General features: G+C 44.8%; 1 protein-coding gene across 1 annotated transcript; it reads left to right on the plus strand.

The window, feature by feature from the left end:
- The first annotated feature begins 288 nt into the window (after positions 1–288).
- Positions 289–20,806, plus strand: Atp12a (ATPase H+/K+ transporting non-gastric alpha2 subunit). The gene is made up of 20 exons (XM_036199576.1): positions 289–402; positions 1,225–1,338; positions 2,329–2,463; positions 2,876–2,993; positions 3,226–3,494; positions 4,471–4,669; positions 4,809–4,918; positions 6,228–6,362; positions 9,259–9,451; positions 11,528–11,703; positions 12,350–12,486; positions 15,823–15,973; positions 16,968–17,136; positions 17,224–17,378; positions 18,828–18,951; positions 19,109–19,254; positions 19,633–19,766; positions 19,959–20,060; positions 20,484–20,575; positions 20,752–20,806. Exons 1-20 carry the CDS (start codon positions 304–306, stop codon positions 20,778–20,780), a joined length of 2,787 nt encoding a protein of 928 aa, XP_036055469.1. The 5' UTR covers positions 289–303; the 3' UTR covers positions 20,781–20,806.
- Positions 20,807–25,852: the final 5,046 nt, after the last annotated feature.

Consider the following 25,852-nt stretch of genomic DNA (forward strand, 5'->3'; position numbering starts at 1 on the left):
CAGCCTGGACTACCAAGTAAGTTCCAGGAAAAGGCGCAAAGCTACATAGAGAAACCCTGTCTTGAAAAACAAAAACAAAAACGAAAACAAAAAAAAAAGAAAAAAATAAGTGGGAGAACAAGGCCTTGGGCAGTGTTGGGCACACCCTGCAGAAACATGAAGACTAATTGTTTCTATGTGTGTTTTTCTTGGCTTTTTCAGGGTCTCTCCAGTATCAAAGCTGCAGAGCTCCTGGCTCGGGACGGGCCCAATGCCCTCACCCCTCCCAAGCAGACTCCAGAGATCATCAAGTTCCTCAAGCAGATGGTGGGGGGCTTCTCCATCCTTTTGTGGATAGGTGCTATCTTGTGCTGGATCGCATATGTGATCCAGTATGTCAACAATTCTGCATCCCTAGACAGTGTAAGCAGCCATCCCGGTCTCACTTGGTTACAAGGGGAAGCAGTTATTAAGTGGGGCAGGCTATCGGTGGGCACAGTGCCAGGCTAATGCTAGGGTTTCACCAACCATCAGGCAATGATGAATAGGGGGAAATCAGGAATTCTTCCAGCTGTGAAACAAGTGATATTTCATTTTCTGATGATATAAGCATGAATTTTAGAGTACAGATAGAACATCTAGTTTGTAATGGGGCAGGGGCGGGGAATCACCATGAGCTATTTTTGGAACTCTCTTTCCTCAAAGCTAATCTCTCTCCTTTTCCCATGGAGGGCAGCTATACCTGCTCACACCACAGAGTTGAACTGGCCCATACCAGTTTTCTAAGAGAAAGAAACCAGCTGCCAAAAGCTAGGTGCTGTGTGAGGTCATGGATGTTAAATACCATAGCTGGCATTGATGTTAAATACCTATCGGCACATCTTTGGAGGGCTCATCCATGGTCCCCAGGCTGGGCACAGAAGCAAAAAGTGACTGATTGCCAAAGAACATGAGTGACAAGAAATGTTCTAGATTTCATATTGGGGTGGGGGTTTGAATGTGCGTCCATATGAAACAAGGTATCTTGATGTTAGCACAAGATTTGTTCCCTTCATATATACCTCACCTTCTTTACCTGAACATAATTCTTGGCAGTCCTTTTAGCATCTCTGTATCTGTGACTAGTCACAGGAGATCAGGCAGGAATTTTCCACTTTGGTGTCACATTGGTAGTCAGACTAGACTTTCAGATTAGGGGTTGTTGAGGTCACTACCCCCTAACTGCTGCTTCTCCTCCCCACCCAGGTTTACTTGGGCGCCATACTTATCCTGGTCGTTATTTTAACGGGGATTTTTGCTTATTACCAAGAAGCCAAAAGCACCAACATCATGGCCAGCTTTAGTAAGATGATCCCCCAGGTGAGTAGGAGCCACCCAGCTCTGATCTCTTCCTGAGTTCTGGGTAATGAGGCAGCTCTGGCCCCATTCCTTGCTGTCTGGCATATCTTGGGCAAATTACCTTGTGTCTCTGAATCATAGTTCCTCACACGGTTGAGGTGGTTGGGAGGTCTAACGTGAGATCAGAGAAAATGCTGGGTCTAGGGGAAAAAGCAGGACAGAACATTAGTCATTGCACAATGTGTTCTGAGCCATTTTGGACAGCCACTCAAATGGTTCTAGAATATTCCTTACTGGCAGTCAAGGAGATCCATCCAGTCTACTCTATTTGTGACTTTTTTTTTTTTTTTGCCCTAATGTTCCTGGGGACCAAGTGCCTCTTTCTTCTCCCAGGAATCCTTGTATCTATAGCTAGGAAGCCTCCTTGGCTCCAAATGAAGGAACCAACAGCTAGAAGGGGAGATTCTGGATACAAGAGATGCCTCTTGCAGCACCCAAAAGAAGCAGGGCACTCCCTCATTAAAGTTCCCCCATCTCAGGGGCTGGAGAGATGGATCAGTGGTTAAGAGCACTGACTGCTCTTCCAGAGGACCCAGGTTCAATCCTCAGCAGCAGCTCACAACTGTCTGTAACTCCAGTTCCAGGGGACCTGACACCCATGGCAAAACACCAATAAACATAAAATAGAAAATAAAAACAAGTTCTCCATCTCAGCAGGAGTCCAGCTCTTTGGCTGGATGTCACTTGTCTGGCCATCCAGACAGAGAGCCCCACCATCATCTCCTTGGTCATATCTGCCAGGCAATGGTAGACTTCTGGTTCCAAGTACAGACCTCAAGACGAAGTAGTTCTCAGGATCTTGATAGCCCATGTAAAGCAGCCTTCAATTTTAAGCTCACCACCAACTGGGGGTCCCGAGGCCCCCCACTCTGGAGTTTTGTAGGTGCAGACAATGGCAAGGTCCGTGTGCTCCCCAGAGGCTTAGGTGTCTGCCATGGCTTTCTTCCACAGCAAGCTCTTGTCATCCGAGATTCAGAAAAGAAGATCATTCCTGCGGAGCAGCTGGTGGTTGGGGATGTTGTGGAGATTAAAGGAGGGGACCAGATTCCCGCAGACATCAGACTGGTGTCTTCCCAAGGGTGCAAAGTGAGTATCCAGGAGCACCTTCCTGGAGGAGCCTGCTGAGGGATAGCAGGCACTCTCTCCCTAGTAAGGAAAAAGTGGGGTTAAAGATGCCCTTCAACTGAAGAATGGATAAAGAAAATATGGTACATATACACAATGGAGTACTACTCAGCAGAGAAAAACAATGACAGCATGAGGTTTGCAGGCAAATGGATGGATCTAGAAAAAAATCATCCTGAGTGAGGTAACCCAGACTCAGAAAGACAAACATGGTATGTACTCACTCATAGTAGGGTACTAGATGTAAAACAAAGATGGCTAGACTGCTACACAACTGCAGGGAGGCTACCTAGAAAATGGGACTCTAAGAAAGACACAGGGATCGCCCCATGGCAGAGAAATGGATGAGATCTACTTTTGAACTTTCTTTCAGGTAGATAATTCCTCTCTCACTGGGGAATCTGAGCCCCAGGCTCGTTCAACTGAGTTTACCCACGAAAACCCCTTGGAAACAAAGAACATAGGCTTCTATTCCACAACGTGCTTGGAAGGTAAGGCCAGCTGGCTCTCAAGGGTGCATGCCTCGCCTATGTGTCAGCTCTCCCTCCTGGGCCTGAAGTTTGTGTCTCTCCAGCCCCTTGGTGTAAAGCTTTCCCAAAAGAAGTTCAGAATGGAGGGGACCAGAGAACCAATGTTAGCTTTTGAGTTGTCAGGCACTGGCACACTGTGCTGGCCACCAGAGACAACAGGAAGCCTGGAGTCAAATCTCCTCTTTCCTTGTAGGCACGGCGACTGGCATTGTCATCAACACGGGTGACCACACCATCATTGGTCGCATAGCCTCCTTGGCTTCAGGTGTTGGAAGTGAGAAAACACCCATTGCCATAGAGATTGAGCACTTTGTCCATATTGTGGCAGGGGTGGCCGTCTCCATCGGCATCATTTTCTTCATCATCGCGGTGTGCATGAAGTACTACGTCCTTGATGCCATCATCTTCCTCATTAGCATCATTGTGGCCAATGTACCTGAAGGCCTCCTGGCCACTGTCACTGTGAGTGTGTGCTGTTAGGTAGCCTGCACCCCCACACTCTCGGCCACCAACCACTGTGGCTGCAGAACCACACCTCTTCCCATCCCACCCGAGACTACCACGGGACATTCTGAATAGACCGATGCATAGAGTGGTTGATAAAAAAGAATTGTGATGTTGCTAACATCCGGGCGCATTGTCCTTGAGACTTTAAATTTTCAGGAGGTCTAGCTTAATTTACATGGGTTGTTTCACCCCCTTAGTATCTAGAGAAGATAAACTTTTAACCCTCATTTATAGAATTTCTGGAGGCAATGCATTCCTCTGATTTATTTCCTAAAATTCCCTTTCTCCACCCCTTTTGATTATGGAGTTAACTCCTTCCCCACCTAACCTTGAACTTAGCCATGGCTCTCCTTCTCTTTTACCCAGGTCCATCTAATTCAATCCTCAGACAAAAGCTCCCTCCTCCCCAGCCTGCTGTGGAGACCCATGGAGTAGGGAAAGGGGTTCATAGGCTAGTTATTTAACTACATGAGCAGTGGCAGAGTGCTATGCAGGCCAAAGACAGGAGAAGAGTGGTTCTGAGTCCCAGGTCTCACTCCCTGGTTTTTTGTTCTGTTTTGTGGTTCTGAAGATTGAACCAGCACCTCATAAATGCTAGGCAAACAGTTGACCACATCCCAGCGGTTTAGAGCACTCTTTTGAGTTCGGTGAGTTTCAGCCATAGCTACACAGCCTACCTTTGCTGCCTGAGGACTTCCTGAGCATTTTCTTCAAAAACTAGACAGACAAGGAAAGTGTCCTGTATTTAATCTTTTTTTTAAGATTGTGGTTAATAGGACTTCAGGTGGATTTCAACTCACTAATGCAGACTTCTTATAGCTGTCATACCACCCCTAGCCTAACCATATCGTAGCTCTCTCCTAACAGTCAGTCCCAGGTAACTGAGTTCAAAATGATTGCCCCCAAAGTGTCTTTCTCCTCCTCTTGCCAGGTCACCCTGTCACTGACAGCGAAACGGATGGCTAAGAAGAACTGCCTGGTGAAGAACCTGGAGGCGGTGGAGACCCTGGGCTCCACCTCCATCATCTGTTCAGACAAGACCGGGACCCTCACCCAGAACCGGATGACTGTGGCTCATCTGTGGTTTGACAATCAGATCTTTGTGGCCGATACAAGCGAAAACCAGACAAGTGAGTTCTGTGGAGCATTCTAGCCCAAGGACAAAGATCAAGCAAGAGGGCTGGCTGAGTCTCTGTTCTTAAGTGAGTGTGTGACTCAGGCATGGCAGGCCCAGCACCCACATTAACCACTGTTCTTTCTGTGTTCAAGAACAAGCCTTTGACCAAAGCTCTGGAACCTGGGCTTCTTTGTCCAAGATAATAACACTGTGTAACCGAGCAGAGTTCAGGCCGGGTCAGGAGAGCGTCCCCATCATGAAGGTAAGCCACTGCCACTCTTGGCCTTATGTCACAGGCACATGAGGTCACTCTGTGTTCTACTCGGCTATTTGATCTAGCCTCTCCAACTGTGTAGACTTTGCTCTGGGAAGAGCAAATCTGACTTCTGAGATGAGCAAAAGGTCTTCTCCACTCCATCAATCACTGAGAAATGACAAGGATGCTTTGCAGAAATCCAAATTCCATCTCACTCCTAGAAGACAGAGGTGGACATAATCCAAGTTCCTCAATACATAAATGCTATTTGCTGAAGCATAAAATTCAATTGGATGGAAATAAAGAGTCTGATCTTACATAGCACATTCTCCTCTTGACTAGAATATGAATGTTAAGTAGTTCTGGAACACTGAATGAAAAAGACACTCCTTAATCCCTCCCCTTCCTCCTCCCTCCCTCCTCTTCCTCTCTTCCTCTTCTCCCCTGCAGCTGACTGTGTCCCCCTGGGAATTTCCCCCTGGTGGCCTCTCAGCAGCCTGTCCTTGTCCCTGTCCTCCTGTGCCCAGCCTGACTCCAGTCAACAGGCTGTCAAAACGTTTCTGTTGACAGGGTCACTCTACTTGTCTTTGGGCCAAAGGTCTGGGAAATTATCTTGATTTTCTTCTAGTCTAGTGAGCCACCAGGTCCTCCCATTCTTGGTTTGACACACACACACACCGTCACGATTCTGTCCTCATCAGTTCCTTGCATCTAAATTGCTGAGCCGCCCCTCCCTGGCCTCCCTGCTTTTATCCTTCCCGTCCATCTTTTTCATTTGCTCTCAAGTTTCCTTAAACGCTGACTGATTTAACCTTCACCAAGCTTGGCTCAGGGTGTGTGTGTGTGTGTGTGTGTGTGTGTGTGTGTGTGTGTGTGTGTGTGAGAGAGAGAGAGAGAGAGAGAGAGAGAGAGAGAGAGAGAGAATCCCTGTTTTCTGCTGCTTGAATCTTGACCACAGACTGCTTTTCAGGAACCTCCATATCTTACCATAACACCTGTACTTCCGCTCCCAGCAATCTGCTTTCTAGAAGGCTTTTTTTTTTTTTTCTGACCTATTCACCTAGGCCATAGCTCAGAAAGCCCCCATTCCCCCCAACAGAGCTCCCCCAGCTCAAACCTCCCTAGTGCCTGTAGATGGCACCATTGGTCTGTGTTCTTACCATGGTCCTGGCTCGGTCACTGAGAGTCTCTACACCTGGTGATAAGCTTAGTCAGCCCGTGTTGGTTGGGGTGCTAAAGGCAGGTTGGTTCATCAGAAACCGTCTCAGAAGAACTAGCTGATGTGCTGTAAACATTTATCTCTTTTGATTCCCAGAGAATTGTGGTTGGAGATGCCTCAGAAACTGCTCTTCTAAAATTCTCAGAGGTTGTTTTGGGTGATGTGATGGAAATTAGAAAAAGAAATCACAAAGTAGCCGAAATTCCTTTTAATTCCACCAACAAATTTCAGGTGAGTTTTCCCTCACAACTGGTAATATTTGTCACTAGAGCAAACTCATAGTATACTCATCCATTTGTTAATCTGTATGCCAGACCATACCTGGGCTCAAAAGACCTTGGAGGGGTGGGAAGTATGGGCATGGGCATCTGGGCAGCTCAGGTCAGGTTCGCCAGTGCTGCCATTGTGGTCGTCCTCGTCCTTGTCCTTGTCCTCGTCCTTGTCATCGTTGTCATCGTCCTCCTCCTCTCCCTCCTTCCTCCTCCTCTTTCCTCTTCCTCCTTCCTCCTCCTCCTCTTCTTCTTTTAACGACCAAGAAAAGACATAAAGCCAACCTTGCCATTCCTGAAGTGGGGAGAAAAAGGCAAATAGCTTCTTAGGGTCTGCCGTTCCTAAGAAGAACAGTCCATGTGTCCTACATGCATGTTCAGAGAGAGAGAGAACTGTATACTATGTATACAGAACTCGGTATATAACATAGTACTGATATCATATTAGGAGTGTAAGTCATCTAGAGGTCCTTTAAGGATTATGGGAAAATGTGCCTAGGTCTCTTGTAAACACTACATCCTGTAATATAATGTGTATGAGCAACATCTTAGTTTTTAATATTCTTGGGCCCTAGAGCCAATCTCCTAAGGATATGAGAACCAACTATATAAATGAGACATTTTATTTACTTTATCTAATTTATTCCTTGTAACTGAGCTATGGGGTAGGACCAGTGAATCCAAATTTATAGGATAGGACTAGAACCTTTAGAATATGTTGAGATCACAGTCTCACAGAGTCTAAGTGGACCTACCAGTTTTGACAGTTGCTAGAATCTACATAGAGTCTACTGCACAGATGCAGAAATGCCAAGCATGCCACATGAAGACAGCTTGCCTGAGACTGCCCTAGAAAAAGACAAGTCCTTCTGAGGACCAGCCAAATGTTTTTGGTTTTTGTTTTTTATTTAGTGTTTTATTCCCACTCCGTATGCCATTGCTAGGGACCTCCTTTCCACCCACTGCTCAGGAAGAACATGGCCATCATTGCTTAGTTGCCTTGAATCACTACATCAATAGCTAGTAATTAATCATATCCATCCTCTTCAATTCAGACCAACAGGTTGTCTGCACAGTGTCCTGCTGCAGGAGGGATTTTCTCCAGAATCCCATGCTGAGAGTGAGGGGTGTGAATAATAAAGTGGGGTCATGCTAGGTGATGTCATCATTGTGTAAGCATGGTTAGTACCACCACACCTGACTCTAGAGCTTCTCTTTGTGGTGCTGGGGATTGAACCATTGGGGGGGGGGGGCGTTGTCTCACACCTGTTGGACAAGCTCTGCCCTACTGTTCCAAAAAGGAAGGTGATGATGGCAATCAACCGGAACCTTTTTGGTTTGAGTTAGGTTGGGTTCGGTTGAGTTTTCTTTGGTTAATTGGTTGATTTTATGTCTTTTCTTAGTCACTAAAAAAAAAAAAAAAAAAAAAAAAAAAGGAAACTGACAAACCTATCTTCTATTTTTTTAAATCATATTCATTTCTGATAACTCAGAATCTATCAACTACTGATTTCGAATCAACAGTTAATCCCAAAGTGGTGGCAATTTTCTTTATATCTTATTTTCTGCAAAAAATATTTCAAAAGTTTACTGTCCTTGAGCATCTGATTCAAAGGTAGAGTACTTGTCTTACATTTACAAAGTTCTGAGTTTAATTTCCAACACTATACACACACACACACACACACACACACACACACACACACAAATTATATATATTTTGAGTGCTGAGGTAGGTGTGTGTGTGTGTGTGTGTGTGTGTGTGTGTGTGCATGCACGCATTTGTGTGTATGTGTGTCTGTCTGTCTGTCCATCTGTCTCTGGGTGGTGCCTGCATAATGTGCAGATTTAGCCATTTGATCATTATATGTGATGATCTATATATATTTTATTGGGATGATTATATTAACAAGATGATTCTAGAAGCAGAGTTGCTGGATCAAGAATATTTGTGTTAAAATTGTGAACTCTGCTGCATCGCTGGCTCCTAAAGACTGCTTGTAGTAGTGTCTTCTTCAAATTTCCACCGTTTTCCCTTATGACCAGATAGTAAAACTAGATTCATCCTGAGACAGAGAGGCACAGGAATTCCCACTGGCTTTGGCAGCTCAGCATCTCCAAGTGGCTGCTTATGGCTGGGGAGATGTCTCACTCAGCAAGGCGCTTGCCTGGCAAATATAAGGACCTGAGTCTGATCAACAGAACTCATGTGCAAAAGCTGCATCAAGGAGGCAGAGACAAACAAATCTCTGGAATTTACTGGCCAACCACCTGGCCAATGAGTGAACTCCAAGCCAACAGCGACCCTTGAAAAACAAGGTGGATGGCACCTGGGAGTAACACCCAAATTGTCCTCTAGCTTCTACATATCTCCCACACACACACACACACACATACAAACATGCATTCATGTATGAATGCCAAACACACATAGATATGTACACCTGAACACACATGTGCACCCAGACATATACATACATGTGCACATACAAAAGATGGCTGCTCGCCATTGGGAAGGAGAGGCAAGACAAGGACTCTCACAATACCTCTGTCCAGAGGTTGTTGAGCCTGAGTGGTGCATCTGGCCTCCTCAAAGCACCTTAAAGGGCCAGTGTCTGTTAGAAATACAAGATGCACCTATTGTGGGTTCCAGCTCAGCATGCCCCTCTGGTCACCCAAATCTAGACGTTATCTTTTTATCATTTACAAATGCCAAAGGACAGGCCATGCTTGGGGGTGCCATGGTTCTTCCTCTTCTTTTACTCTCTGAGGACAAATTAATGTTTCCCTCTCCTGTCCTGTTGCTAATTACCCATGGTAAAGATGTCTATCTAACCTGCCCAACCATGCCCTCCCAGCTCTCCATACATGAGACAGAGGATCCTAATGACAAACGCTTCCTCATGGTGATGAAAGGGGCTCCCGAGAGAATATTAGAGAAGTGCAGCACCATCATGATCAACGGCCAGGAGCAGCCACTGGACAAGAGCTCTGCCGATGCCTTCCACACAGCCTACATGGAGCTGGGAGGCCTGGGCGAGCGTGTGCTGGGTGAGTATCATAGAATAGCTGTGTTCATCTCGAGAGTCATGAAGAAGTGCCATTAGCCAGCAGAGTAGCCATGGCTTCATATGGACCATAAACAGAATATGAGAGGCTAGAGTGTGCCTAACATGTGTGAGGTCCTGGGTTCAATCCCCAGCACTGAAAAAAAAAAAAAGAAAAATACATACACAAGAGAGAAACATGTAAGGGATTGTGGTATGATCACACTGGGGAGGACAGGCTGCATTCCAGACACAGTCAGGGACTTTAGAGAAGTCACATTTTAAATTGGGACTTGATTTGCAGTATTGGAATGGAAGGAAGAAAGTGTCTACATGAGAGGACCACAAAGGTTAAGAGGAAGAAGAGAGGGATGAGAGTTACGCATACACTGGAGCAAGTGGTCCATGCAGTGCTGCAGGGTGGATGAGACGGAGCAGGTGCAGGAAACAGAATCAGGAGATAAATTGAGGCCATGATGTAGAGTCCTTAAATCTGTGCCAAAGAGCTGGTGTTTTGTCTCAGTTAGGGGGAGTGAGCTGGTCACAGTAACAGCCAGGGTTGGTTAAGGATCATCCTTCCTGGAGGCAGTGAGAGGAGAGACCCTGCGCTCATTAAGAGGTGAAGGCTCTCGTTTCACAAAACAAGAGAAGGGGAGGTATTTGATATAAGCAAGGTGGTGGGAGTATGAAGGTCATGTGATGAGAAGGGAATGGTGACTTGAAAATGACTACTTACCTCATGTTACGAGTAGGGAAAAGGTGACTAAGGAACCTAGACAGGGAATATTAGAGGTGGAAGGAACTTTAGACATCCCACCATTGAGCATTGAGTTGGTGTGATGAGGCAGAATCATGGGTTGACTGAATGGTACCTATTCAGAACCACAAAACCGTGAACTCACAGCCACCGTTGAGGATAAGGTTCGTTAAATGCCATGAGAGTGCTTGCCACTTGACTGGGAATCTGTGGAATGTGTGTTTCTACAGGATATTTGAGTTTGTACAGCAGATAAAATGCATAGATGAGATGCTAATGATTTATACATACCCTGCATAACCCACAGCACCAAGCAATCTTTTCAGCAAAAGATTGGCCCCCATCTGACTAAGTCACTCTAGGAACCGCCTGTTTGACCCCTTGACCTGCTTACTGAAATGTGGGAAGCAGTGAGCCATGGTAATGATGATTTGGTGTAAAACCTGACAGAAGTCACATGATCTGGGAGTTCCATCAGACACAGGAATGCCTTTGACCTCAGCCCCAGAGATTGATAGCTCAGAGAAAAGGACTCTTGGACTAATCTTAGTTAGGACTGAATTTTCTACCATTCCCCAAAGACCCAGAGTTAGTCCTTTCCATGTGCTTGCTTATTCTCCTGAAATGGTTTCCTTGCTTCAGCCTTCTTTCCCTGGAAAGCACCCATGTTCTGATCTGCCTCTCTTGGTGGCTGAAGTGCTGCTCTATGTCCATGCCATGTTTCATGTCTCCTGCTGCTAGTTCTTACCACTAAACAGAGACATCTTCAGAAGTAAGGCATGTCCCGCTGTACTTATCTTGGTTGTTAATCTCTAGACCATAGCATGGAACACCTGACAAGCACTCAGGACATAACTTTTGGGTGGAATTGGATGAAGCATGTCTTTCTTTTAAAATATGCATTATGGCAGGGCAATAGTGGCACACGCCTTTAATCCTAGCACTTGGGAGGCAGAGCCAGGCGGATCTCTGTGAGTTCGAGGCCAGCCTGGTCTACAGAGTGAGATCCAGGACAGGCACCAAAACTACACAAAGAGACCCTGTCTCAAAAAACAAAAACAAAAAACAAAACAAAACAAAAAGCCATACATGATGGAATTGAAGGGATTAAACAATTGTTGGTATGTCCTAGATATTGGTAAAATAGTAAAGGACTGAGTGTGTATCCTCGTGTCATCTTCTTCCTGCTTTGCGATCAGACCTAGTTCCTCACACATGCTAAGCATGAACTCTACCACAAGCCACACAACAACCCTTCAGCTCTTCATCCTCTGTCATACTTTATTCTGCTTTCACTAACTCCAAAGTGCTTGCCACTTTCAGGTTTCTGTCACCTCTACCTGCCAGCAGATGAGTTTCCCCAAACCTACCCATTTGATGTAGACAACATAAACTTTCCCACTTCCAACCTCTGCTTTGTGGGGCTTCTGTCCATGATCGATCCCCCTCGGTCCACTGTCCCAGATGCAGTCACCAAATGTCGGAGTGCAGGGATCAAGGTCAGTGTTATTTTCCTCTCTATATGTTATATTCCTTCCTGAGAAAAATTGTCATAGGAGATCGGCAGTCTTTAGTTCTCTTCAAGTGGACATCGTAATTCCAAATTTAGACCTCTTCCTTCACCCCGTTAAGATTTTGATAACTGTCCCCAAAAAGCAAGGCAATGTCAGTGTGGGGTGAACCAACACAGTACCTACAGTGAGCAGAACTTACTGGTGTGGTGAATTGCATGTTATATTGTCCTAGACTATGATAGATAATAAAGGGTTTTAGTACTTTATTTCCATAATCCATTTGTCTTCATGCTATGGCAGTTAAATGTGAATTTTATTACTGTGTTAGCAGCACAGGACTGTCTCTAGGAAACACCTATAGGCCCTTTTACGAAGGAAATTATAACAAAGGGGAAGGAAGGCTTCCTCTAGCAGCAGGGGTGTATAAGAAGTCTAGGCAGAAGGGGGGTCCACACAGGACTACTGCATCCCTCAGAAGCAGTGGTGTCTGAGATGCAGAATTGCCCATGAACAAAACCACAGCTCTCTCTAGGTCCTTTGAGAGCAGGCAGTATCTTAGTAAATATTGACCCACAATCCCAATTTAGCCAGCAAAGCCATTCCTCACAAGTTTCTGCGGTCTGTGTCCTAGGTTATTATGGTTACAGGTGATCATCCTATCACAGCCAAAGCCATTGCCAAAAGCGTAGGAATCATATCCGCCAACAATGAGACAGTGGAAGACATTGCAAAACGCCGAGGTATTGCTGTGGAGCAAGTCGACAAAAGGTAACCAAGAACCAATGGAGCAGAAGGTCAAGTTCTTACCCATGAGGGCCTGTTGACGTTAAAGAGTTTTGCTAGTGGGAACAAATTACCCTTTTGACTAACACTCTCTCAGGGTAGAGCTATGTTGGCTTGATTTATAGTCTACATTCATTTGTTCACTGAAAATTTTATTGAGTAACCGGTTCATGCCAAGCACTGCGTTGATACCCTTATCTGGTATTTCAGAATGCAATGAAGTAAAGTTGGGTGTAGCTTCACAATAGGCTATGCCTTATATAAAAGGTAATTTTATTGTTGGTGAATATCCAAGAGTATGTCTAGAGAAAGTAAGATAGGAGGGCTGGAGAGATGGCTCAGCGGTTAAGAGCACTGGCTATTCTTCTAGAGGACCCTGGTTCAATTCCCAGCACCCACAGCTTACAACTGTCTGTAACTCCAGTTCCAGGGGATCTGATACATTCACACCAATGCACATAAAATAAAGTTAAATAAATTTTAAAAAAGAAGAGTATTTGAATAGTGGTGGTGCACACTTGGGAGGCAGAGCCAGGTGGATCTCTGTGAGTTCAAGGCTAGCCTGGCCTACAGAGTAAGATCCAGGATAAACACACACACACACACACACACACACACACACACACACACACACACACAAATTTTAAAGGGGCTGGAGAGATGGCTCAGAGGTTAAGAGCACTGACTGCTCTTCCAGAGGTCCTGAGTCCAATTCCCAGCAACCACATGGTGGCTCACAACCATCTATAATGAGATCTGATGCCTTCTGGCCTGCAGGCATACATACAAGCAGAACACTGTATACATAAAAAATAAATAAATCTTAAAAAAAAAAAAAGAATAGCATCACTAGCATCACTAGGCAAGATGATCTTATGGGTCCTGTATCATTAATTGAAAACATTGTACAGCACAGGACAGCATATCTGGAAACTTCATGCCCAGTTTAGAAGAGAAAAACAAAGAGCAGATGAAATTACTTGCTACTCACCCAGTTGTGGATTTAAGGAGGTTGAGAATCCTGGTTTCATGCATACCAACCCCTGACAATGAGCATCTTCAGCATTTATTTGCATATTCAATTGACTTCATAATGTGTAGTTCTACTTATCAAGTAGAATAAAAGCTTTGTTCTCCCAATCATGTCTGTTTTCCATCCATCCATTCACTTATTCACTTATCTATTCATTCTTTTAATAGCTAGTTGTTGCCTTCAAGCTATAGACCAGGCTTTATGCCAGACACTGGAATAGACACTGTCCCTGCCAGTGGGAAACTTTCCATCTAGCCAAAGGGTGTGGAGAATGGTTTAATGAAGAGACACACAGGGAAGGAGCTGCCTAGGCTTTGAATGACAAAGTGAATCAAGGACTTCAGAATGTGGGTGAAATAGAATATCACAGTTGGATCTTCATTCATGCATCCAGGGAGAAAGGAAAGGACAATGACCTGGATTACCCGGGCACTCAAGCCTGTTAGGAACACATAGCTGCCAGGAAATAAAGAATTACCAGGTAGGGTACACCAGTGACAGCCTCTGGGCACAGCAACAATTGCCTGAAACCCGAGACTTGCCATCACTCCTTTGTATAAATCAACAGCCCTCTGCAAAAACAGGGATGGGGCTTGTTTATTTGTTTAGAATGGTCAATAATAAGATGGCATTTTCATGCCAGTCACCACACGGACCAGGAGTGAAATGGATTATTTATTTATTTCGTTTACTTTGTCAAACCTAGACTAGTGCTCTATTACGAGGCCACACCACATCCCCAGCACAAGTGCACACTTTTTGTCAATATTTTTAATTTATCTGCTTCGTCAGCTCTGACTCCATGGACACCTACATAATCACACATTGAGGCAGCTATAAGAAGGAAGGAAATCTGTTTCCTTCTTAGCTTGCCTCGATATACTTCTTAAAGATACAGTTTTATTAATTCTTGGAGAATTTTATACATGCATACAAAGTATTTTGAACATATTTGCTCCCCCGCTCCTCCCCTAACTCCTCCCAGATCCACCATACATCCTCTTTCAACTTCTTGTCCTTTAATGTCGAGTCCAATTTGTGCTGCCCACATACTCATGATAGTTTAGACTAGCAATTGGAAAGACCTTGAACCAAGAGTTAGAATTCCGGTATTTGGTATCAACAGGAAAAACAAATGTGAAAAATTGAAAACTTATAAGACATAAAGAATAAGGCATGCAACATTTTGTGCCTACAGTATTTAAGCTGAGATTTGAAGGCTAAAATGTGAAGTATTACCCAAGGGAGGTTCAAGTGAGAAATGCCCATTCCTGGAAAAGGAGACATGTATAGACCTTAAGGTAGTGGAAGTATTAGTGTCTTGGAAGCCAAGGACTACAGTCGGTGGGAGGGGAGAACCCAAGAAGATGTGAAGTTCAACAGCTCAAGCTGTACTTGACCTTGCTAGCCACATTTGACCTTGAAGGCTGCACTTGGCCTCATTGACAAACCAAGCAAGTGATGCTAGGGTCTGCTCAGGGAATAACAGTATGTGCCTGAAGAGCTCACCAGAAGAGTAGTCCATTCATATCTGCATAATCAAGAGTTCCCAGAGCAACAGTCCTCAACCTGGGGGTCATAACCCCTTTGGGGCTTGACCAAGCCTTTCATGAAGGCCACCTAAGACCACAGGAAAACACAGGTATTTACACTATGACTCATAACAGTAGCAAAATTACAGTTATGAAGTGGCAACAAAATAATTTTATGGTTGGGGGGGGGGTCACCACAACATGAGGAACTGTATTAAAGGGCTGCAGCATTAGGAAGGTTGAGAACCACTGCCCAAGAGTCTTATTTCTATAGTCAGTGGGTAATGGTTGTGCTCAAAGACTGTCAACTATTCTCCCAACATAGCACACTGCACACAGTGGGCTTCTGTAAACCCAAAACAACAAAGAGGCGTCTTACCTATGTGTATCAGCATATGGGAGTCTAAGAACCAGAACAGGGTTTGTGTGTTTGTTTTGTGGTGCTGGTGATCAGACTCAGGGTTTAGTGACTATTTCAGCAAGCTTTTTAATCTCTGAGCTCTGCACTCATCCCAAACAGCCAGTTTTCTACTCTTCCTGTGTAGAAAGTATTGCCCCAGGAAGCACAATTTCTCACCCATTTCTAGAAGGAAAGGGCTAGTTGACATTTTATTCCCATTGTCAGAGGACAACAGGAAATGATCTCCTGTTTTAGCCTCACCTAATTAATACCTTGGAACAGAAACCATGTACAGAACTGGGTTTCAACACAAGAACTGACCTTTGGCTTCACCCGGTTTCTTCTGGCCTTTCCAGAGAAGCTAAAGCCGCTGTGGTGACTGGCATGGAACTGAAGGACATGACCCCAGAACAACTAGATGAGCTTTTAATCAACTACCAAGAAATCGTATTTGCTCGGACATCGCCCCAGCAGAAGCTGATCATCGTGGAGGGCTGTCAGAGGCAGGTGGGTCAACAGCAGCTCCCAGGTGACTGCAAAGACCTGGCTATCCACTGGGAAATGTGGAGCAGATATGGGAAGGACTGATGTCCAGTCTCTGACTTTTTTATCACAAGAACATGGGCTCTCTTGGTGGAAAAGTCAGTCAAGCACTTACCACTGTGGTAGGGTGTAGATAGAGATTTTCTAAATGGAAATATATATAACAAAGGAAATGAGACATAAGAAATGGTCATTCTTTGGTAGCTATGAGGAAGTAGTACCTGGAACTCCTACAAATAGAAAACACACCATTGCTCAAGTTGCATTTATATAATTAACTAATATTTGTACAGAAAGTTCTCATATCCCATGTATTTTAAATCATTTCCAGATGATTCATAATACCTAATATAATATCAATGCTGCATAAACACCTACCTGATAGTCCATATTGTTTGGGAGAAATAATGTCAAGAAAGTCTGTGCATGTTCACTATAGAGGCAATTTTCTTTTTTCAATAGTTTCTCTCTCTCTCTCTCTCTCTCTCTCTCTCTCTCTCTCTCTGCTTTTGTTTATTGAGTCAAGGTTTCCCTGTGTATCCTAGGCTGGCCTCAAACTCACAACCTTCCTCAACCTTTCATGTACTACAAGTATAAGCATATGCTACCATAGTCAGTTTTGTTTTGTTTTCCAAAATTTTCCTAAATTTGGGTGGTTGAAGTCTGTATGTTCAGAACCCATCAATATGTAAGCCTGACTCTACAGAACACCTCTTTTTGTTTGGGAATATGCACTGGAATTCTTCTTTTAATTTCTTCATTTGCATGTGTCTGTGTCAGAGCTTCTTATCCTGGCTTCTAAGATTGGCCATCTTTATCTTTCCTTCCCATTTTGGCTTCTTTGTTTTGGCTCTGGGAGTTCTCCAGCCTCAAGACAAGAGGGGTAGGGGAAGGCTTCCTGGTGGACCCCTGGTCCCTTCCCCTACCTCACTCCTGTTTTCTCACTGGGTCCCCACAGGATGCAGTTGTGGCTGTGACAGGAGATGGAGTGAATGACTCTCCAGCCCTCAAGAAGGCAGACATCGGGATTGCTATGGGGATAGCAGGTTCTGACGCTGCTAAAAATGCAGCAGACATGGTCTTGCTGGATGACAACTTTGCATCTATAGTCACAGGGGTGGAGGAAGGTGAGTGGGGTTTCAGGCTGTCTTCCTGATAGCCAGGTTTCCCAGGGGACTAGAAGCAAATCTTATAAAGAGACACATCTTCCCTAGGTCGTCTGATCTTTGACAACCTGAAGAAGACCATTGCCTACACCCTGACCAAGAACATTGCTGAGCTCTGTCCCTTTTTGATCTACATCGTTGCTGGGCTCCCCCTGCCTATTGGCACCATTACTATCCTATTCATCGACTTGGGCACAGACATTGTAAGTGGTACTAAAAGATCTGATAATAACCACAGGGATAGAAAGGTCATACCTATTGCCTCCAAGAGTCATATGATGGACAAAGTCAATGCTTCTCATATCTGTACCATGGGGCCATTTCTCCATCTTTAATGAGCTCCCAGGTGACACTTATTCTGCTGGTCCACAGACCATGCTTCCCAGCAGTGGACTAGAGATATCTGTCAAGTGTTTGGAAATGAAAATCATTTCACTCCAGAATAATATTTTTTAAGATAAGAATCAGTGCTGGGAATATAGTTTGGTGGGCTTGATTTTTTTTTTCCTTTAAAAAACATGGTTTTGGCTCTCCCAAAGAATATGCCATCATCAGTTTCAACTCCTATGGTTTGGAGAAACAATCACACAATAATGCTCTGGGGAAGAGGTAGTACCTTAAGGTGATAGCCCACAGTCACCCCATAAGAAGTTAGAGAACTGTGAACCGGAAGAGCCTCACTAAACACACAATGAAATAATGGGCTTGGCTTTTGCTGTTGTTTGGTTGGGGCTCATGCAGGGATATTTTGTGTGTGTTTGTCTGACATTTTCAGGGTTTTGTTGTTATTTCCAACAGTCACTCATTTAAGACTCCCCCTTTTCCAGCCTGTATCCATTTAAACAAAGGTCCATGAAAGTCCCCATATAAAAGCCTGGCTTACCCAGGCCAAGGAGGAAAAGAAAGCAACAGAGAGCAAGCAGAAGTCACAGTACAAAAGCAGCCCTGACCATGGCCTCGTTTCTGACTTTTGTATAGCACCTAGGTCTGATCCCTGCTTTATGAGGAAAATAAAAGATTTTTATCTTTGAGGGGGGAACTGAGATACCCTTCTTAAACAGAATGTATCCATATTCCAGTATTTCAATCCCTTCTATGTTTGCTCATTTTCTCATCCTGTACTGATTCTCCAGTGTGGGCCAGTTTTGAAATACAAATTCTCTAGCCTAGCCCGTACGTCCCGAATTGGGAAGTAGATGTGGGGATAGGGATTTCTTAGTGGTAGGACCTGTGACAGCAGCACTGTTCTGTCACATTGTTTTGTGATCTAGATGCATGCAAAGGGGAAGAATGGCATTTTATATTATAATGAGCTCTATTAGAATTGCCAGGAACCATGGGGATTTTAAAAAGCAGATTGACTTCTTTTTTTTTTTTTTTTTCAACCCAGGGCCTCACTTGTGCTTCTAGTAAGCACCGTGGTGCCACTGACCACAACCTCAACCCAACAAACAGCCTGATTTTTAAAACTGGGGGGGGGGGGGTGGGGAGGCTTGTAAATCCCATATAGACAATGCGCCCTTTGTGTTCTGCACCCTGGATGCACCCCCGTCCTCCATCTCCACCACCCGTTTACTCCCACCTCTGGCCCACCCTTGCTTACTATCACTCTCCTTCCAGGGTTTGATTTCATGGGGTCTTTCCTTCCCTAGATTCCCTCCATTGCCTTGGCCTATGAGAAAGCTGAAAGTGACATTATGAATAGGAAGCCTCGCCACAAGAAGAAGGACAGACTGGTGAACAGGCAGCTCGCTATCTACTCTTACCTGCACATTGGTATGAGGAGGGAGTGCCATTGCTGGTCATCCCCCTGCCCATGCCTCATTATCCAAGAGCCCTTCCAAATAACGCACCCCAGTCCTAGACAGGGGTGGGGTCGGCTCTCTGGGCCCCATCCAGCACTCACATCAGGCTCTCTCTTTGGCTCTCTCAGGTCTCATGCAAGCCCTGGGAGCTTTCCTCGTGTATTTTACCGTCTATGCACAGCAGGGCTTTTGGCCCACCTCTCTCATCAACCTGAGGGTAGCATGGGAAACAGATGATATAAACGACTTAGAAGACAGCTATGGGCAGGAATGGGTGAGTTGAGAGTTCTTCAACTGGTCCTTCTATCTTCTCACTGCTCACCCATCCTGCTGTAGAACTTCCACTTCCCTGAACCGTCTTGATGCTACTCAGTGACCCATAGTGACCGTGATTTGGCTTTTGGGAAGCCTCGTCTCTCAAACTCACTTTTGGCATTAGTTCAGCAGTTGGTATAGAAGTATAACCAATCCAACCCCCACAAGGGGACGATATAAGTTAGTGTCTTCCCCTTGCCATCTATGCAAAGAGAATTTCTCTCTGAACACAAGGAGAGAGTCTACACTTAATCTGGGTGAAGTGGAGAAAGAGGGTCAGATTTCAGTTTTCCTCCAGGGAGGTCTCATGGTCTCATCTATCTCTACCTCTTGGCAGACAAGGTATCAGAGAAAATACCTAGAATATACAGGCTATACAGCTTTCTTCGTGGCCATCATGGTCCAACAAATTGCTGATCTAATCATCAGGAAAACCCGGAGGAATTCCATCTTCCAGCAAGGACTCTTCAGGTACCTCCATGCCTGACCTCGGGGTAATGAGCCTGTCACGTGGGGATAACAAGGGTCTACAGAGTCTCAGGACCCTCTAACAGCCCACACCTGTGATACATGAGGTGTCAACTTGGCCTGTAGCATGGTCTGCTGGGTGCATGGCCACAGACACATGGAAATTCCTCATGTTTGCTTCTATGTGTTTTCCAGAAATAAAGTCATCTGGGTGGGGATTGCCTCCCAGATCATTGTGGCACTGATCCTCTCCTATGGTCTTGGAAGTGTAACAGCCCTGAGTTTTACCATGCTCAGGTGAGTTGACCTGCAGTGTGCTACACAGAAAGCCAGCCTCTACTCTGAGCTATCACAACCTGAATAAACACAAGGGGTCCCACCGGCTCTTCTTCCAATCTTCTCAAAGAGATTAAATGGACCCAGGCTATGGATACCCATCCATTGATCTTCCTATTTCCCAAAGGCATTTTCTAGGACTAACTGGAACATCACCAATTTCCTCTAACAGGTTTCCTCAAAGGCCAATGCTGCTTTTAGCAGTCCCATCTGGGGTTAAGTAGGGAGCTTGGCAGGCCTGTGTTGTGTGATGTAGTATATTTGCTATTTCTAGTGGGGCAGGGAAATTTAAGAGAAAGTCCTTGCCCCTGCCTCCACTATTGACCAGAGTCTGGGCTATTTCTTTGGACAAGCCAGGGCTCATGTTCCTCCTTTTGTTTCCAGGGCTCAGTATTGGTTTGTGGCCGTACCACATGCCATTTTGATTTGGGTGTACGATGAGATGCGGAAACTCTTCATCAGGCTCTACCCTGGAAGTGAGTAATAAGATAAATGAATTTAGTTTTTCTTTTGCTGAGCTGGAAATGAGACCAGCTGTGCAAGGCAAGCACCTGGTCGATGAAGTAAACCCCAAGTCCAGAAATACGATTGCTGATGCTTGGGCACCACCTCCCACAGGCTATCTCTGACTTATCCTTCTCTTCCTCCACAGGCTGGTGGGATAAGAACATGTATTATTGAGACCATGTCACTCACAGGTCTCCCAGCGGCATATCAGAGATGTTCTTCATGTCTGGCTACTCCCTAGGAGATCGCTGCACAATGTGAACACTATCAAACCCCGTACAAGAAGGACTTTCCTAGAGAAAACTGTATGAAGCATACTTATGTTTCATATTTAAAGCTGAGATTTAACTGTTTGCATAGAGTTTTCATGTGTGCCTTCATATTTTAAATTATGTGAAATTCAGATAGCAGCACAGAGAAGAGTTTATGTATATAAAACTCACTGTGTTAAATAACCTTGCATGTTCAAGCTGTGTGCTGGGTCTGCCTTAAGCTAGGATATGACTCCTCAGGTCTCTCTTTTCATTTTTGTTTTGTTGTTTTGAGACAGGGTTTCTCTGTGTAGCCCTGGCTGTCCTGGAACTCATTATGCAGACCAGGCTGGTCTTGAACCTGCCTCTGTTTCCTGAGTGCTAGGATTAAAGGCGTGTGCCCCCACTCCCCTGCTTAGGCCTCACTTTCTTACCCTCATAAAGGCCTAATAAATCTCCTTAAGTCTACCCAACAACCTCTTTGTTTGATGGAATTTAATATCAGCAGAGAGTACCTGTGACTTAAATATTTATTTCTAGTAAAACATTGCCAAGCACTCGCCAGTCATGTTTTATGTTGTAACTGTTAGGTATATTTATGTGTGACGTGTATAATGATGTTGACAGACCCAAAGAGGCCTTGTTTTTAAGTAAAGATGTTTTATAAAGCCAAGTGTCATTGTGGTATTATAATTTGAGGGTGTTTCCAGGACACAAGAAGATGATTGATTTCCATTTTGATTTTGGATTTGTTGCTGTTCTTTGCATTTGGTGAGTTGGATGGGTGGTGTTAATCCCACCAATCAAGAATAGGATCACTACCACAGTTTAAAGCCAAATTTGAAGCAAGCTTTAATCTAACTGGCCAGTTAGATGGGCTCTGGCCAAGTCCATCTCTGCTTTCCCAGAAAACAAAAAAATGGCCCTGAATCAAGTCTTGCAGTGACTTAAGTGTTTCCCATCAGGTCCAATCAGGGGCAAGCACACATCCTGATGTATTTCCTGCCTGTGAACCTCCCGCCCACATGTGATCAATCACATCTGGTACAGATGAGTCGAACAAACTTGTTTAGGGGAGTGAAAACATGTGGTTTGTTATCTCCTTTAAACAGTAGCTTCCAGCATTTCAGGAACTATCTGTCCTTGGGCAAGGGGCTTGCAGATCAGAGGCATTTTTGTTTCCTGGCTCTCTGAGGCATAGTAATTAAAACTTGAAATTTAGCTTTGGCTTTCACAATGCTTTTGTTCTTTCTCTTATGGATAATCTGCAAGTGTAGAGCTTTCCTTTTGAACTCTTCCATCCCAGTCCCTCAGACAGGATTCTTCTGGGCTGCAGCATATTAGAGAAATATGCTGATTTGATGGAACTGACACAGCATTTGCTTAAACTCTTCCTGTACAATAGTCTTCCCTGTCTGCTGCCTTTCCACTGTTGCTCCTGGCTGTGGGAACAGGAGACCTAGGGCCATGTGTGCTCAGGAACTTGAAAGAAGTGGCCTGATGTCTGTGACTGTCCATTGAGCCAAATAGCTAAATAGCCCCTATCTTCAGGAGTTCAGATGTGCAGGTTGTTAAGATCATCCCCTCTGGGCTTGTTGACTGCTTATACCCCCTCATAGAGAGGGAGGGAGGGTCACAAGACCCTCACCAGAGTCCCCAGCTGCTCCCTACTACCCACTGTATGCGATGCTGCCCTAATGGCATGAGGACTTGTGGGCTCAAGGAGGGACTAGAGTGTGTGGGCCAGAGAACACTACAGGAGGGATTTTCTACGTGGCTATGGGCCAGCCATCGTTACTGCTGAGTAAAGACTCTGTAGTGCAGCCTTTTGAGGGAGAAGGAATCACACTTCTGGAGGTAACCTCTCATCTCTAATCTGTAAGCAAGCCCAAGAAAATCATTGGCTCCTCAGAGTGAACTTGGGAGGAATCATACTCAGGTTTGCCATTGCAACCTCAGGAGGAGAAGGGGTAGAAGTTGCTATGCATCCCCCCTGGGAAGGAATTTTAGCAACAGGGCTCATTACTGAAGTTTATATAAATAGGTTGGAATGTCCAATGTGTGTTATGTGTCAACCTTCCTCATGGCAACATTTAATCTCTAGATAGAATAGCAATTATTACAGAGCTAATCTCTATCAGCAGTTCAGTGAGCTAGAAACTCTTTCCAGGGTTATGGACAGCATGTGAGAATGGCCTCATTCTAGCCCTGAAAAGGCAGCTGACTTCCTGTCTTCCTCTTTTTTCTGCCAGACCACCTGAGTGCTCTTGGCTGAGACGCTAGCAGCTCTCAGCTCTGCCAGGGCCAGTGGGAAACAGCAACTCATGTGACATGAAGCTTAATATTTAGCTTTGGTAGGATCAAGTGGGAAAGGACTTAAATTTGAAGTAGATGTTCATTCATTTCCATTTTTTTCCTTTAAAACTGCATCTTGTCTTTAAATCTCTTACAATGTCACTGATTAATTTTTTATGTATTTCTCAAAAATTAAATTAGGGGATTAAAAGCATTAATTTTGTTACGTTTCAGCGTGTGTGTGTGTGTGTGTGTGTGTGTGTGTGTGTGCATGGATATGCAAGCCTGAGGGCAACTTCAGTGTCATTCTCTGGAATCCATCCATTCCCTGAAAAGGAAAATGAGAAGTAGCCACTTGTCAGGAGCAGAGAGGATTCTGGGTAGGGACAGATAAGCAAAGCTCTGAGAGAACAGAAGCAGGACTGCAACTGAACTGGAGGGACAGGAAGCATCTTAGCCGAAGGTCTCTAAGCTAGTGTGACAGGTTGGACTTCCATAAAAATAGGCTAATGAAGCTGACTCACAGAGGTGGATCCCAAGCCAGGTGATGTGTTCCAATCACTTTGGCCCTTGATGGACTGTTTTACCTAGTTATAGGTTAAAAAAAAAAATGGGATGATGCACAACAGAGAACACAGTGGGACCGAAGGGCCGAAAGGAGAGGTCACCACTGCTTCTGGATTGGCTGTTTGTGAACAGGATCCAGACGCACCAAGAAAAGGAATTGAGTTAAGATTTTGCAGACAGTATAGATTGTGAATTGGGCTTTTGATAGCAACTTGTAGTTTGGTGCAGGCTGACTTCCCATTTCTCATCCACTCTATTCTCAGGATCTTGTAATGAAATTTATGACATTTTAGAAATGTTATCATAGGCATCCAAGGGGATCCTATTATATACTCCCTGTGGCTAAAAGGAGATTACTGTTGTTAGGATTCTGCCACTCCAGCTATATGACCGCACACGCGCAGTTCAGGAGCTAAGCGAGGGGTCTTACGTCATCAGTGAGCTGCGTGATTGTGCAAATGCGCGCAGCCCAGTCCCACAATCTGCGCATGCGTGGCCTAGCTGCACGTGTGCAGGGGAATCCTTAAAAGCTGGATACCAAGTCCTCCCGTCTGTCTTCTGCTCTCTCCTCCTCCCCCTCTGCAGTGTCTTCCACAGGTCTGGTCACTCTGTTCTGCTCCCTGCCGCCTAATAAAGCTCTGATACTGGGTTTTGTTGACCTCGTGACTTTTCTCACAAGGAAAAAGCACTGTATTTAAAGCCAACAACTATACTTGCCTTAGTATCTCCCTTTCCCTCATCTTGATTGTAATGCGGTCAGTTAGGATGGCTGGTAGCTGTTTGTGGGCTGAGTTGAATCATCTGCGGGTGACCTCCCTTATACAATCCTCCTCATTGGAATCTATTTTGTTCTGTTGTAGCCCTGCCCCCTCCAGGTGCCTCCCATGTTGGCCCCACACCTTTCACCACAAGCCGAGGCCAAGCCTAGGGATCATGCACAACAGAGAACACAGTGGGTCTGAAGGATGGAAAGGAGAGGTCACCACTGCTTCTGGATTGGCTGTTTGTGAACAGGATCCAGACGTACACAATCACACAGTGCACTGATGACATATAGGGTCAATATAAATGATTTATGTCTTCCTTCTCTAATTTTTTTCACTATATTAAAAACCTGCTCAGGGATATTGTTCAGTGGTAGAACATTTCACTATCATGTTTAAAGCCCCGATTTCCATTGCCCAACACTGCAAAATATAATCAATATAATATAGTAATAATAATAAAAAAACATCAACAACAATAAATTAAAAGACAATGACAAAATCAGTATTTTGTTGTTGTTTTTCAAGACAGGGTTCCTCTGTGTAGTCCTGGCTGTTCTGGCACTTACTCTGGAGACCAGGCTGGCCTCGAACTCAGAGACCTGCCTGCCTCTGCCTCCTGAGTGATGGGATTAAAGGCACCACCATCCAGCGATATTTGGTATTAAATATCTAATGCCTACAACAGGCCTCATCAGCCATATCAACCTCGCCTCACATCAAAGAAACTGAGCTCTAGAGGTCGGTGCCTTAGTGAGTGAAGGGGGAGGGGGTTGCGAAAGGGTGTTTACCTTTGGATGGAAAATGACCCAACAGGGCTGCATTCTGTTTTACAATGGAGTGTAAGAACAATAGCCATGCGAAGTAGTTTTTGTCTGCAGATATGTCGTGACCCAGTCTACAAGAGAGACTCCCCTCCCTGGGAAAGCCAGTTCTGCCTCCTCTGCATGATCAGGTGACATTCCTGGATTCTAGATAAACGCGTGCTTTCAGGCTCCTTTGAACCGGTTAGAACAACTAACTGCCTAGTTCCCTCCCCACATTACAAGCTTAAATAAAGCCTTTAACACTTGTTTACTTTATATGATCTTACCCTTTAAAAATCATCTCTTAGCAATGAAAAGAGAAAGCAAACTACCATTTGTTCTTTAAGAGGCAGAACTGCTACCAGCCACTCAACCTGCTCTGCAGTTTGTTTATGTTTGGCTTTGTTGTTTTCTTAGATGCTTATTTTCCTGCTTCTGAGCTGCTCTCTCCACGGCTCCTTTCTTTGAGGGCCCCATTCCTACTTTCTGATCTTCCCACTGACATATTGGACATATATTGACATATATATCCCATTGACATGTCCCCTTCATGCAGAGATTCT

Source organism: Onychomys torridus, chromosome 9 (genome assembly GCF_903995425.1).
Source record: "Onychomys torridus chromosome 9, mOncTor1.1, whole genome shotgun sequence".
Classification (NCBI taxonomy): domain Eukaryota; kingdom Metazoa; phylum Chordata; class Mammalia; order Rodentia; family Cricetidae; genus Onychomys; species Onychomys torridus.